This window comes from Daucus carota, chromosome 4 (assembly GCF_001625215.2).
Source record: "Daucus carota subsp. sativus chromosome 4, DH1 v3.0, whole genome shotgun sequence".
NCBI lineage: Eukaryota > Viridiplantae > Streptophyta > Magnoliopsida > Apiales > Apiaceae > Daucus > Daucus carota.
Genome location: NC_030384.2, coordinates 32,112,381 through 32,128,563, shown reverse-complemented (window position 1 = coordinate 32,128,563; position 16,183 = coordinate 32,112,381). Strand labels below are relative to the sequence as shown.

Below are 16,183 nucleotides of genomic sequence, written 5' to 3'. Positions count from 1 at the left end.
GGGCCTGCTGATGGGAAATTGTTAACATTTAAATGGACTAATGGAGGAAACTAACTTCTTAAATGGGGCCGTTGAGGGAAGATAGTATATTTAGGAATGTCTGCTTAGATTGATGTGTCCATTATCAAGGCAATTACAGTCACCACCACTATATGTTTCCATGAACCAATCGGACAAAGGACCGGGAGTGGTTAACCTGGTTAGATATATGTCTGGCACTCACTCTAGTTATGCAACAGTCAGTTACCGACATCCCGGCAACCAGCTCTATCGTTCATTTCACATAAAATATTTGTCGATATAAAAGCCATAGTTTAAAAACGAATAACATTAATAAGCATGATTCACTGAACTGCACAGAAATGAACTCAGAACTGTTTATCAATATCACTAGTTTAGAGAGGATCAGAGGACTGTTTGTCTTGGTTTTAGGGAGGCAGCTAGAAGTCCTGTAAATAAGCAAGCCAGTTCAATGGAAACACTTTAAGTAGTCTGCTGTTTATGGGGAGATGAAGCAGTTTTGTAACAAAATAGAAGGCTTACGACATTCAGGGAAGATAAACTTTCTGATAGCAGTTGAGCAACTTTAAGAGTGTAACCACAATCGATCATGCAATCGTTCTTCCCCAGCACCAAACATCTCATCAACTCTTTCACCATCCCGGTAGAAATGGAAGGTGGGTGTGTATCTGATATGCTGTGTTGTTTCTGGACATTCATCAATGTCTGCATAGAAAAAAGACAGTTTGGGGAATTTCTTGCTTAATTGGAAATATGCAGGGAGGACCTGGCTGCAGACACGACACCTGAAATGAGAAATGTATTATAATACACTGATATAAATTTTAAGATAACAAAATTAAAAACTGTAGACTAAAATAGGACAGCAGTTTCTTAAGCAGAAAAAAAATCCCAGTAGCTGCCAATGTTTTTATAACAAAGATCTTATTCGATTTCACTTTGGCAAGAAAACAGCAGCTCTGTCCAAAACAGTATTCATAGTGCACGACTATCCTGCTCTTCTAGTGGATGTACCACGACGATCTGTTGCTATAGCAGGCCTGTTCCATGAACATGCTGATTCCACAAGGACTATGTCTTGGGGTTGATGAATTGAGTTATAAACAAGGTAATAAGCCTTTTGCTCATTGTTCTATCAATTTAGCTACACGAAGTGGACTGTTTCAAACAAGGATGCAGCAAGCACATTCATACAATATCCATTGCTAATATCAAGTCACTGAAACCAAAGACTCATAGGATCATTTTCAAAAACCTTACTTTTATTGTTTTACACAAATGCAGGGATGAGGTTATCCTGTTAAACAACACCGTGTGCTGTAAGACCAGATCTTAGTTTACAGCTTGACAAGGAAATCATGTTTATTGTTCTGGATGTCTACACAACTATCTTAAATGAGGATAAAAAAGTTAGATCACATGATTTTCCTTCAAGATTTTTTTGCAGCACACTGGTCACGGTAAGATTTAGATAAATCATAATCACTCACATGTTCTTTTCACTCTCTTTCCAATTAAATTTTCATCATTTATGTGCTTTGTATCTAAATTAAAATTTTGTCTGTGCATTTAATGACAAATGGGGAACGTGTTTAAAGCAGATCAAGTTGGAGGAAACAATACCGATAATAATGTCATTTATATGAAGTTCAGTTCTAATCTAGATACCATATTGTTCGCACATAGATTTCACATTAGTAATATTGATCTGGTGTTGCTATTTCCATATTTATCACTTGTCAAATATTGAATTCTTTGCAATTATTATATTGTATTTAGAAAATCTATGTTTCATGTCCAGATTTTCTTCCTCATCTACTACGCTAATCATTCTATGTTATCTACTTTAATTTGAAGAACATTGCAGTTAAGAGCATTGACAACAGAATTGGCGAAGATAAAGATTTCGTTTATGATGGAATACCTCAATGTTTCATATGCAACCTTTTGTACTTACAAAATAGATTAGATTTATTTTATTTCATGCTCTTCACAGATAGAAATCTTTGTTGGTACATAACACAACAAAACCCAAAAAAGAGCAAGCTTTTGGGTAATGCTCCAATTATGCGTTTACAAAATGGCAAACAACGAAGAGAAAATTTGATTCTGGAGTGTTCGCAATGAATCATATGAAAACTTACATGGAAAAAGGACTACGGAATTGAGAATGTAAATTTGCAGTTGAAGAGGTAAATAAAAACAAAGAATTTGCTTTGTACCTCTTCAACTGCAAATTTACATTCCCAATTCCGTAGTTATCTTCCCATGTAAGTTTTCATATGATTCATTCCGAACATTCCAGAATCAACATTTCTCTTCGTTGTTCGTCATTTCATTTGTAAACGCATAATTGGAATATTACTTATAAACTTGCTCTTTTTTGGGTTGTGTTGTGCTATTCACTAGCAAAGGTTTTCTTGCTGATATATTAGTTCTATCAATTAACAGCATGAAATAAAATATATCTAATCTACTTTGCAAGTACAAAAACTTACATACCAAACATTGAGGTCTTCCATCGTAATCAAAATCTATATCTTCGCCAATTTTATTCTCAATGATCTCAACTACAATGTTCTTCAAATTGAAGCTGATAATATAGAAATGATTAGCGTAGTACATTGGGAAAGAAGATCTGGACATGAAACATAAATTTTTAGAATACAATAATGATAATTGCAAAGCATTCAAAACGTGAAAGTATGCAGATAACATATACTAGATTAACATTATTAACGTTAACTCTATGTTTGAACAGTATGGCATCTATATTAGAACTGAACTTCATATAAATTAACTTATTAGCTTTAACCATATTCCCCATCTGTCATTAAATGCACAGACAACACTTTAATTTAGATCTAAGCACATAAATGATGAAAATTTATTTAGAGAAGAGTAAAAACAAGAAGTGAAAACATGTAAGTGATTGAGATTTATCTAAATCTTACCGTGACCACTGTGCTGCAAAAAAATCTAGAAAGAGAGTCAGGTGATCTAACTTTCTAATCCTCATTTAGGATAGTTGTGTATACATCCAGAACGCTAAACAAGATTTTCTTGTCAAGCTGTAAACTAAGAATATGCTGCTTATAGCACACATTATTGTTTCACAGGAAAATCTCATTCCTGCATTCGAGTAAAACAAACAATAAAAGTAAGGCCTTTGGAAATCTTTATTCCAAACTTAAGAGTAAGTAGCATGTACAGCTAAAAGTTTGTAAAACTAGAATTCTCAATGGGTCGGGTTCGGGAATCTCAATTGCCATACCCGCCCCATGTTTAAATGGAGCAAAACATGCATTGTCACTACCTCATTCCCCATTCTACCTGGGGAGGGAGCATGGATTAAAACTGAGTTACTTCTATCAGAATCATAATAAATACTAACAATTTAAACTTAAGTGTTAATAAATAAATAAATAATCCTAAATGCAAAATAACAACGTAGGGATCCATAAGCAAACAGGGTTTCAATTTAAATATGCTCAAATGACCCCTTTTCTTGATGAGAATGTTGTACATAAGTCATAACCGCTGGTCAGGCCCGCTGTGGAATCAACTTACAAACATTGAATCGACTTGATCATCAGATTATAGATTAAAAGTTCATAAACCCTGCCCATTCCCATTTGGGCGGAACAAATCCCCTAAATCTCTGATTCCAGCTAGTACAAAGGGGGCTTGGACCAACAAATAGACCCTTGAACCTAAAAAGGATATTCTGAGCAATCCCAATAATCGGGTTCATTAATATTCCTCGAATCCTAATTGCGACCGTATCTGAAAGGCGGAACTTTCTCATTCCAGGCAGATACTGATCAATATTGTAGTTAAATAAAATACCAATTTTTTTGTCAAAAAAAGAGAGGGGTCAGTGGAGCATTATAACAAACAAGTGGTGATGATACAGAAACGAGTGGGGTGAAATAGGACATACCAAGAAGCGCCGTAGTTGATGACCGCCTGCAAAAAAGCAGTCTCCGGTTAAACAAATTAAATGAAAATGAAGAGAAGAGATAGACAATGAGGGGTTGGGCTTACCGGGGTTTTAGAAGTTCTGATGGTATTAAATATTTGGTTTAGTTTCTCATCCCCAGCAGCACTTGCTACACGACCACTATCCACCTCTTCCATTCTGTATGCCTTTTTTCCTCTTCGTTTCACTGCCACACTTCACCCCAGGACGCCCCTGTTACCCTGTATCTGTATTACTTTCTCTATTCTCCTTCCCAATTTATAATTATTCATTTCATTAAATTTGACGATTTTTAATTGAGATTTTAGAGGATTTTTTTTTTTTCATTTATGAAATTCGAGAATATTCACATCAGATTTTAAAAAATATAACAAAATCTTGAGATTTTCAATTAGGATTTTATGTTATACTATTTTGATATTCAATTAAGATTGTTAAAAATCCATTAAATACTAATGATATTCAAATACTAATGGATTTTTCTGGACTTCATGAAATAATTATTTTTTGAAATTATTCGATATATATTGATTTTTTAAGTTTGTGTAAATTCGTGAAGGAAAAAAAAGAAATTTGATGTCCACGTTAATCTTTTTAAGTTCTTGTAAATTTATCAAAAAATAGTTGAAAAATTGAATTTAATTTGACTTTATTGTTGCAAATTTTAAGAATAGCAAAAAGTAGGTTTCTCGTGTTTGACGAGGATGACCGGACGAAACACGAGGATGACCGGACGACAAGTGCTATGGCATAACCCTCTAGAGTGATGTTTTGTAGAGTATATGTTTGTAGACTCTTTAAGTTAAACCAAAAAAACTGCAGTATTGGGTTTGTAACGTGGAGACAAAAAAACTACAGAAACTGCATCCATCAACAAGACTCTGTAAGCACTAAGCCGCAGCTAATCATCTGTCCAACTTCATTGCTATGAAGCTCCACAACAAAATTCTTAAAAAAACTTCTTTTGAATGAAATATGATTACAAAGTTACTATAATGGTACAATTAAAGCAACTCAAATCTAACATATCGTGAGATGATATATTAAATTCTAAACAGCTTGTCAGGCTCCAGTGTATAATTTCTGTCCATGTCAGGAATACAATTGTGTTTTTTCTTCCTAATCCACTCCTATTTTCTTCCTTGAAGAGGGACTGTCATGTTGTATTGATACATTTGAGTCCCGTAATTCTCACATTTACTCTATGTAAGACATTTGTTGCCTCTGTTTAGTGGCCTGAATACTGAAGCCCTCAGCAGCCGACAGACACTTTACTCTTAAACCACTCTGGAAAAGGCAAACAATTCTTAGCTCTGCTGATTTATGTCCAACACCCCTGGCTCAAATTTCTTGCTCAACGCTTCTGCAGCTACCTCTATTCTTGCTTGATCCTGAAGGTATGTAAGGAGCTTATATTTAGATGGAAACAACTTTAGCAACTTAAGAGCTATTGTCTATGTACTGCAACCATTCTTACCTTGCCTTCTAGACATACTATAAGAGGTCCATTTCTGGACTCCCGATAACATCCTGTGTATAGATGGAGGGACATGGTAAGAAGAAGACTAAGATAATTGAAACTGTTCCATTTATCCAAATAAACATTCCTAAGATACTTACTAATGTATATATCTGGGAATTCAAGAGGCAGTTTTGATAGAGGTTGAGCAGCCTTAACCTGTATTGTGGGAATTTTAACATATTAATATACTGTACTTGAACAAGATCCCAATGAGCTTTAAAGCAAACAGTTTATACTGAAGAGTTTAAAGAACCATTACTTGTACTACACGTTAATATTTGTCCTTGCAAGAAGTAGTTCTACACACTTTAGTATGATCATTCAAGCTAAGTGGAACAGTGTTCTCTAACATGTAGGAGAAAATATGGAACATGCTTATTAATACGGTAGGTATAAATGCTAGAAATTCTAGGCAGCCATCAAGTGCAACTGATTTATATTCACAAACAATCCTCACTTGCGGTACCGGGATAGATGTGTTGGAGTAAGCTAAGTATGAATAAGTAGGAACTAATGCATATCATTCAGAACTCTACTATTCTAATGTAAGAATGAATATACATACATCTGAAATATTCATTGCCAAGCGCTTTGACACAAATGGTTCAATGGAACTGAGAAGACCACTGGATCTTGTTAATTCAGTTAGACAATCCCATTGCACATCCAACTCAGTAATATTTGTTGCAGCAAGAATTATTACATTCAGACACTTGATCTGCAAAAGGCGATAGTTGATATTAACATTTAAGCTTTTACTAAGAAAATAGAATATGTAATTTGACTAAGTGGGCAAAAGTAACACATCTATATAATAATTTCAAAATTATCACATAATCACGGGATGTGCATGATGCTAAAAGATGCTTTGACTGGAAGAAGCAGCAGAAGAAGAAAGCAAGATAGACTCGACCGGTAAGATTACTCAGATAGAAAGTCTATATTTAGCACCAAATGCAAAAAGAAAAAGGTGACAACAATCACAGAAGAGTTCTAATCTATTGTTCAACATAAGGGGATAAACTTTTACAGAAAAGCACCTAATCTTGGACGCAACTGTGATTATCAAAAATATTAGCAATCAATCTTTTATCGCACAACTTGTCTTATGTTTAGAAAATTATAAGGAAAGCACAGCAAAGCAACAACTCATGCCAAAGAACACATACCAATTACTATGCATAAACTTCACCAAAAAGATTAGTAAAGTTTTTAGAAAACACATCGACTGATGCTTCAAAATAGTATATTAGTTACAAACTTGAATCAAAATTCAAAAACAAAGAAAGGACCGTGACAAATACCAGAGGCGTAGGCAGCTTCTCATGATGCAGCAATTCAGTGATACCCTCAGGCAGCTGAGCCATCTACAAGACAGAAATGATCGTCACCACCCATATGCATACCTTATATTGCCAAATTATTAATTTGTAATTTAAAAAAAATAATTAATAAAATATTTACTTCAGATCTTAAACAAATTAAACATTTATCATGAGCTTGAAAAGATACTCCTAATAAACAAAAGAGTTACTTGTGTAATCAATATTGAATTTGAAAGATAAAACATATGATTCAAGACTACATTAATTACTATGGACGCACAAGTTAAGGAAAACCGTAATGATACAAGCAATCAAGTCACTGTAACATACAACTTTAAAATAATCAAACATTCCAAGTCATCTTAAAATTTTATTTTGTCCCCAATAACCGAATACTTTTGTCTTGCATGCTTGTATATTTTTGAATATATAATTAAAATATTAATCGATTTTATTCTTAGATAGAGGAAAATTTATATAAGATGGACTGTAAAAAAGTATAGAATATTATAATGTAGAGGATATCTTAAATATTAGTTATAATTGGTCATGAGTTGGGAGTATAATTATTTTATTACTATAAAGAGATTGTTTTTATATCGAGTATTATGATTGCTAGTACCCCTGTACCTTCAGGTGTCCGGCTTTTCACTTTAAATACCTCAGAGTCTCATAATTACTAAATACGCTTTCAAACTTACACCTTCACTTATGAACCAGAAAAACACAGGTATAATCTTGGTGATAACTCACAAAGTTATTTCTTTTAAAAAATGAACTTTGACTTCAAATTACCTCATTTCTGTCACCAGTACATTTTTCACCAATAAGATGCCTTAGATATTCTTCAAATTCCTCATCAGGAGCCTGCATTAAAGTCCATACATGTTAACAATTCACACTTTTAAATAAACAAATACATAGTGTTTTTGGCATATTCTCAAACAGCTGATATATATATGCAGTCAGTTTCTACTAATTTATCCCTGTTTTCTATTGATTCGGTGACATATGACGTTTTTCTTGTAATTTTGATTAAATATTTGATATTGTAATATTTGAGGGTTTGTAAGTTAGAATAAACATATATAGTTCGTGTTGTAATTTGAAGGAGTAAATAAGTACAAATTTGAATACTAATCTATTTTTTTAAAATCGTTTTGGTTTATTATATGAGATAATGGGTTCGTTTTGATTTATTATATAAGATAATCAGTTGTGTGGGTGTTTGTATTGACTTATCAGTTGTATATTTTTGATTATGCACATAAATATGTTAGGAAAGACGTCGGCTATGACGTTCTTTCCTTGTAAAACAAAATGTAGAAAATGGCCCAGAAAGGATCAAAAAATTGCTGTATGATAATATTTAACCTAGATTTTGTATAGTAACAACGAACCAAGAGTCGAAAAAGGAAGCAAAGCCAAAACAATATGTATGTATATGTATATATGTACAGAGTGTAGAAAAGGATTTCTTCATGAGTCATGACAAACCGTTCGGACTCCAAATGCTTTCGCAACTCCAGATACAGTAACATCTGAATGCAATGGCCCAACCCCTCCATATACGAACACCTAAACGACCGAATCAAGGTTGGTAAGAGTAATGAATTATAGGTAAATACATAATAATGAGAAATCTTGTCAGAAAGCAAGGAAAAGGAATAACTGTCTTACCATATCGCTTTTGCCTTTACATCGTTCAACTTCTTCGGCAACAGAATCTATCTGGATTGAGAAGAATGTCATGAGGGATGAAAAAATGTAAAAAGGAGTCCTGTAAAACAATTTAAAGAAGGTTCCAATCCTCTTAAATAAATCCCTCCCCTCCCGGTAAATATAAAGTGGAAACTTTGAAACTGAAGAAAATTAGTGGCCAAGAATTGATAGAATGATGGTGCTATAGTCAAGTAAACTATTATAGACAATACTGCACTATACTGGTTAGTCCCAGAACTAGAGTAGCATGAGAAACTGATCTTGCAAAGGATACTCTCCCCCATCTCATTATAGCTGAGCATAGTTGACTTTTAAAAGATCACTGAACTCAATTCAGTCCAAGGTCGATGTAATTTATTAAAAATTACAACACTAAACCTAATATTGTAGTGTTAATTGATGTATAATGAGGGGAACTTTGGACCTGTAAATCAGGATGAAATATTTAAGCGTGCTGCAGACCTTGTAATTGTAACTTGTAAGCTTTTTTCACGTAGAATTTTGTAATATACATCATTTGTATCACTATATAATATATATGTTCTTATTTTTCTGATTTACAATTTAAAGAAGCAGGGTTTTAAAAGTCAATTGCCCATCAGGTAGGGAGTACTTAGAGATGTATAAGGGCTAAAACGCTTTGTCAAATACTTAGGGGGCGTTTGGTTCATGGTTAATGAGCCCGGTTAACGGGAATCGGAACCTCAAACCCATGTGTTGGTGTTTGGATTAGCCATTTTGTAGTATGGAATGGGAACCCCATACCCGCTTGGTGGGTAAATCAATCCTTCCACAGCCCTTGGGATACCCATTCCCCTACTCTTCATTCCCATACCCCTCATTACCATTCCCATCCACCATCCAAACACCCACTTAGTTGACAGATCCATAAATCATCCTCCAGATAATCAATATCACAAAGGAACTCATATAGATATAATAGAACATGAATAAGGAATTAGGTCATCGGAGATGGCATGACTTCTTTACATATTTTCACTAAAATTTCTATCAAACACATATAATATTCAGTATTTGCACATATAGATAAGTATTTGTTTAGGAAGTGTGATGCGGTAGCTTACATCATTTCGTACGACAGACATTCGTGCTACAGCCCACCCTATAGAACAGAGCTTCCTACACAAGGAATGTCCAACCTTGTCCTCAACAATTCCAGATCTGAGCTATGGAATCAACAAACTGTATTAGATAACATTACACAAGCGATAACAAGCACAGGTTATATAGTATTTTAATTACAGAAGCACAATCAAATCGTGTCCCTTGGAATATGAAGGGAACCTCCGAGGTAATATGACTACCCATATATTCTGAGTACTATCAGCCAAATTAGGCATTCTGTTTTAAGACTATTTCCAGCAGGTCACATACTTTGAGGAAAAATTCAATTTTTAATTAACATAAAGAGGCGTTCTTTATAAGTGATTCTACGTGACATGTACCTATGTACCAAAGTACAATTGCAATTACATAAAAAAAAAAGGCAAAAGTTGGCTTACACAGCATAATAACTAAGAAAATCATCTCATATAAGAAAGCAACAACATGGCCAGAAATTAGAGACAAGAATCATATAACAAGTTTTTGTGATACAATAGAAACCAAGTCAACATTCCATAATGGGAAGAACTTTTAATGACATTCTCATCAAACAGGGGAGGAAGCAGTTTTATAAATGGGGGAAGAAGCAAACATATAAACGGGGGCCTTATGACTTGGGGATGGCAATTTGGAATAGAAAGAAAGCAGTATGGATCGTAAGGCACTAGGCCTGATCAACTGAGCCAGCTAGAGACTGGAGTTCATATAACCTATACAGCTCAGTTGCTGTAAAATTTCTGTTGACAAAGGTATCAACTTCAATACAAGAGTTCATACACAACAGGCTATCATTACAGATATCATTCTGGATGCATGAGCTTGGGACAAATTACAAAATTTGATCTACTAGGTGCCAGAAGTTACAACAATATACTGAAATACTAGTACTAGTCAAAAGTTCAGAATAAATTAACACAAAAACAAGTAACTTACAGAATCTCATCACCCACAGCAATAACAGAAGCAGTATGTAAGCTGTTGTGATGTATATCCACAGTTTTTATGTCACCATTACTAATAACCGGAGATTTCATGGGGTTTGCTGAAAACTTCTTTGCTCTACCCGCTCTTTCCAATCTTCCATCTGGTAGTAAATATGCAGGCTTGAATGATCTTTTATCATCTTTAGAATCTTGTATGCACAATAAATCATTTGGAACTGTGTCATGTATGCTCCCAATCGAAGTATAACTGATGGCATCATACGAAATTGTCAAAAATAATCCAAGTTAACATCAAAACAAGTTCCATTTCCCTCACAAAATTGTGAGTTGCATGTTTTGATGAACTTAAAAAACTAAATCACATCTTTTTCTCAATTGAACGTGAACAATATAAGTATATGAAGCAGTTTTTTTTAGCATTTTGCTCTAGATGATTTAGATTTGTTCTTCTTCACTTCAAGCACTAAGCTACAATTTAATCTGCAAGGCTTAGGCTAGCAGATATCCCTCGCCCATAGTTACCAATGGTTGTGGGTTCGAGCCTCAGTGAAGGAAAAGTTTGTGAGTATTTACTTTCTCGTAATTGACCTTACCACAAAAAAGATAATAAATAAATAAAGAGTTACAGTTTAATCATTTCAGATAGTCGAAATGAGTGGTCTGATATCATAAAGTCTGATGATTGAACTGTTTTGTACAGCACAGTATAGTGGGGAGGATGGTGTTACTAGAACCTAATGCGCAAATATATAATAGTATTCCCTCCGTCTCTAAATACTTTTCCTGTTTGGGTTTTTCACATTTGCCAACACACACTTTTGATCGTTAATATTTTTCATTCCGTATTAGTATTAAATATAAAAACTTCACTGTATTAAAGTACTCGTGAATAAGAATCCAACAAGATCGCTCATGACTATATTTAGTTTTATAGATTAGATGTAAATTAGTAATTTGTCTCATGTTATGAACAGTAACGACATCACAAACAGGAAAAGAAAAAAGAAACGGAGGGAGTATATAATTTGACTTTAACAAGTTAAAGAATTACCCCTGGTCATAAAGACTGCAGTACTGGACCTTGCAGGTTAGAAGGAAAGCCCAAACATCCCTGTCAAATATAATTGAGGACCTTTATAATATGATACAACGGCATATTTAAAAACACCAGAATGTAACAGCTGAATTCTAAAAGCATAAATCTCAGTGTATACATACAGCAGGAGGGCAACCCATCACAGAAATATTACATCAACCAAGACCGAGTGAATAGATTCATAATAAATCCTACCCCAGAGTCATATACATAAACAGACCTGTAGGACCAATCCAAGATTGGATTAACTCTCATGAATGATGGCCATCCAGGCGAGCTAGGTGAAAATTGTTCTTGACCAACCTGTAATATTTATCATGGTTTTGTTATTACTCAATAACCTTGATAACATATCTGGGATAAATAAGCTATAAAGGGTGAAAAGTTGCAGGAAATACCGCAGTTGGATCACCAATACGAACACCCAGAAAAACAGCTTTTATTGGATTTGCTTTGAGAAGAGCTTCCAAGCCAGATTTAAAATCTAAGCGAATAATATCCATTTGTAATCCATATCTGCAAAGGAAGTGGGGCAAATTAAATAGTACCAAGAAGAAACTTATTCCAACTAAAAATGTCCTATTTGCTGCCTTTAAACGTTGGATAGTTTAGACACAAATATTCAGCTCTCACGTGGAGATGATACTATTTCTAAGTAGATTGGGAGTAGGAATTAAAAATAATAAGGGTTCTTACGTCGAGGCTGTTTCATAGGTGAATGAGTTGATCTCGGTAAAGGTAGAAGGGGTCTCAAAATATATAGTTCGGATTGGAAATTCAAAATGATCAACGAGACCCACGCTGGCACAACTTTTTTCTTCTTTATGCAAATAATAGCCAGCTCTAAGCAGGTGTAACAAGACCTGTAAAGAGAATTTCAATCTAACATTAAATTGGATAAGAATCTTGTAAATTTCACTACTGGGGCATAGCATGTATAAGAGCTTACAGTTGAATCCTTTCCTCCATTGAAGCTAAAGGCAACCTCTTCAATCCTGTCAAAGAAATAACTGCTATATGTATCATATCATAATAATTAACCAGGACATAGAAATTAATAAAAGAGAGTGCTAACATAAAATACAATAGACTTATCTGAGCACAGATGTGTGTGTGTGTGTGTGTGTGACAAAGAAGCAATGCTGTGGAACAAGGAATCGGAATTTTATTTTGCGAGACATGTGAAGTAAAATTGCAAAAAACACCTATGAGACACTATGAGATTAGTATGTCACCGGTGAACATGTTTCGATTGTTGAAGAAAATCTGAATATAGAAGTCACTAAAGTTTAGTATCATTACTGGAAACAGAGTAGATGAGGTGTCTCACGATGAAGTTGTTCTTGAGCAATTTTGAACATTTTGACTGACATCATGATGGTAAACGATATCTATATTCTAGGCCAAGACCACATTGACGGTATAATAATATCTTGTTCTTTCCAGTTTGCTTCCAAAGACATTTGCTCATGGATTTGTAGTTTAAAATCTTTGTTATGCATGCAACAAGTAGTCACTTCATCTGTTGATTCTTATGATTTACTACAAGTGTTTTCAAAGGAGAGGAGAATGATTTGAAGCAAAAAATGTTATTATATAGGAATTAAGTTGAATAGTATAGTTAGTTATAATTTCTTATTAAGTTTAATTATAGAAGATATATAGATCACTAGAAATATCATAGGTAATACTAGTAGAATAATATATAGTGATTAGTTACCTTTGTTAACGAGTTTTTTACTTATTAGTAAAGATGTAAACTTGTATCATTAGAAGAATTTGATTATTGGATATTATTTGTTCACTTAGTATGGGTTTCAACCCAAACACATTCATCTCTGTCGTCGACAAATCCTTACATGGTGGTTCTCTATACATAAATCACTTTAGGCTAATAAATTTTCTTCAGTTCATTTACAAACGTATCCTTCTATTGTTTTTGTTCCTTGTTTCTAATTCTTGTCCTGAATCAAGTAACTCGTCACATACAAAATGTACATTAATGAGCAATATGCTTTTAAATATTCATTTATGCATAATGATTTATAAATTACTTTTAATGGTAATTAGGTTTTAATTCGAAACCTTGTATATTAGCAGCTTTTCATCCCTTAATCGACCCTCTTTTTGATCTAAGGTAAAGACTGGCCAACATAAAGGTTACATATGGTGTAAACTTATGATGCGAGAAGAAAAAAGAAATGATGGTTGACGTCTTGACGAAATGAGAAAAAAGATGAACAGCTAATGAAACTAAAGAAGATGCTAAATTTGCAAAGCCCTTCACACGAAATCACATTAAATTTCGGTTTCATTGTTAATATTTACTATTAGATCTTCAACACTTCAAAGTCCAACACTCTTATTGAATCCGAATAACATAGTGGCCGGATAATAAACGAATAACATAGTAGCCAAATAATTAAAACTCGAGCAGCGAGTAAGATTTACGAGTAATCGTTCATGAACGCCGATTTGAACAATTATGGAATGGAACAGGAAGAAAGATACTCAAATGTTAGTTTACCCATAAAAGTTCTCAAGTTCCAATAGTTTAACAAAGCAGATACGCAAAAAAATAAAATTGGGCTGGAATAACCTAAGAGACATGTTAGTCCTTTACAAATAGTTTGAGGCGGATAATTTCTTCAAATGAATTATTTAAAGTATTGACTTGTAATCACTACGCCTGATGTAAATTATACCTGCAGATTGCAGGTCATGATATTATCCTCACTCATTTTAATAAAATATTCAACTTTAATTCAATAACTGAGGCATTCATACATGTGTCATGTGGCAGTTGTATATCGCTTTCCACAAGCAGCATAAATCAAACTACACTAGCCAGATGTGTATATTTCCAATCACATCACGATTTCACAAAATTTGCGAAAAACACATCATAGTTACCAAAGCTCCACTCCACAGGACCACAATGCTGCAACCTAACTAAAACCAAACACCCCAAAAACACATCCATTACACACTCCAAGAATCAAACAAGAAAGCTTCAATTTTCAAGTCAAGTTCACACACAAATCTCAAAACCCCATTATCAAAACCACAATCATTCATCTAAATTTACAATCTTTAAGAAAACCCATATAGCTAAACCCAATTAACTTAACAATTCATACAAAAATCTAAAAAAAGAGCAATAAACTCACGAGTAAAGAGCAAGAGCTCTTCGAATAACATAGATGGCGTTGTTGTACTTGTTCTTCAACCTCTGATCATCGCTTTCTCTCACTGCTTTATCGATCTCCATCCTCTCTCACTGTATCTATATTATTCTGAGCTGTATGTATAATACTATTAATCACCCTTGAATGAAATTAAGCAAATGGGTTTCCAAGAAAAGATATCGAGCGCAAAGGGGATGAAGATTCTTGGAAATGTAACAACATTAGTGTATAAATCGAATCAATTTATTCTACTAAAAAAAAAAATCTATATTTTGTTCAAGAAAATTTAAACGTTTAATGAATGCCACAGATTTTATATCTTTTTAAAATGTTTTTTTGTCTTTGTCTCCAAATTTTTTCACAACAATTATTAGCCCAGCGTCATGAAAATAAAGTTTCTATCGTATCTGATTTTTTTTTATTTCCAAAGAAAGTGATTGGTTTAAAATTGTAGCTAAAATTATTTTTATTTTTATTTAACATTTGACTATGAAAATATTCATTGCGTAATTGTGTTAAGTTTTCCAAACATATAAAAAATAGGATTCTAATTATCACCAAAAGAGACAGATGTTATTTAATTATATAAAGTAAACAAATTATCATCATCGATATATTTAAAACAGATATTATAGTTTTCATTCATACTAATAATAATAATAAATCATACATATATATATCACCAAATTAAAATTAGTTTAATTATATCATTATTTAAGAAAAATTAAAATTTGATTTGTACAATCGAAAAAAATTAATATATGTAAAACACACGTGAACTAATGGACCAAAAAGTCAAACACGGAAACGAAGATGCAATTTGGTTTAGGTAATATTCCGTTGAAGTTTTAACAATGTCCCAAAATCGGGAATAAACTAATTTTACCGGCCATAAACGGATCATCAAAGAATTTTTTATTTTTATTCCAAAGATTATTATCGAAATCCTGAAGGCTGAATGCATGTTGTGCAAGTATTCGAATGTGAAAATAGATGACAAGTTGTGATATAGTATATTTTTGAAGCATTAGTTATTACAGTGTACGTTTCGAAATCGTCAAGAGAAAATTTCTTGTACTCCAAAATCTTTCATGGTCAAAGTCGAAATTTCTCAGAAGGATTTAGGAGCAGAAATTTCAATTCAAATTAAGCCAACCAGAAGCTTTTTTCCTACTCAAACGCGGGAGTCAACGGCGATTTCTGTTTTTTATAAAACAATATACTACTAAGATCCATAAAATGCTCTCTTGATACATTT

At 33.4% G+C, this 16,183-nt stretch overlaps 2 protein-coding genes across 4 annotated transcripts; both read right to left on the bottom strand.

The window, feature by feature from the left end:
* Positions 1-310: 310 nt before the first annotated feature.
* LOC108216349 (thioredoxin-like 3-3) lies at positions 311-4,240 on the bottom strand. 2 transcript variants are annotated; one of them, XM_017389093.2, is made up of 4 exons: positions 4,069-4,240; positions 3,965-3,990; positions 544-806; positions 311-449 (listed from the first exon to the last, which is right to left on the bottom strand). In XM_017389093.2, exons 1-3 carry the CDS (start codon positions 4,159-4,161, stop codon positions 587-589), a joined length of 339 nt encoding a protein of 112 aa, XP_017244582.1. In that variant the 5' UTR covers positions 4,162-4,240; the 3' UTR covers positions 311-449; positions 544-586. The 2 variants fall into 2 exon arrangements, with proteins under 2 accessions (XP_017244582.1, XP_017244581.1); XM_017389092.2 differs by having other exon boundaries at positions 311-806.
* Positions 4,241-4,949: 709 nt separating this feature from the next.
* Positions 4,950-15,213, bottom strand: LOC108219426 (uncharacterized). Of its 2 annotated transcripts, none has more exons than XM_017392880.2 (16): positions 14,908-15,213; positions 12,687-12,732; positions 12,434-12,600; positions 12,136-12,253; positions 11,958-12,040; positions 11,693-11,752; positions 10,631-10,888; positions 9,658-9,754; positions 8,531-8,581; positions 8,348-8,428; positions 7,646-7,717; positions 6,830-6,892; positions 6,091-6,243; positions 5,624-5,681; positions 5,481-5,533; positions 4,950-5,394 (listed from the first exon to the last, which is right to left on the bottom strand). In XM_017392880.2, exons 1-16 carry the CDS (start codon positions 15,006-15,008, stop codon positions 5,311-5,313), a joined length of 1,545 nt encoding a protein of 514 aa, XP_017248369.1. In that variant the 5' UTR covers positions 15,009-15,213; the 3' UTR covers positions 4,950-5,310. The 2 variants fall into 2 exon arrangements, with proteins under 2 accessions (XP_017248369.1, XP_017248368.1); XM_017392879.2 differs by having other exon boundaries at positions 12,687-12,747; positions 14,908-15,153.
* Positions 15,214-16,183: the final 970 nt, after the last annotated feature.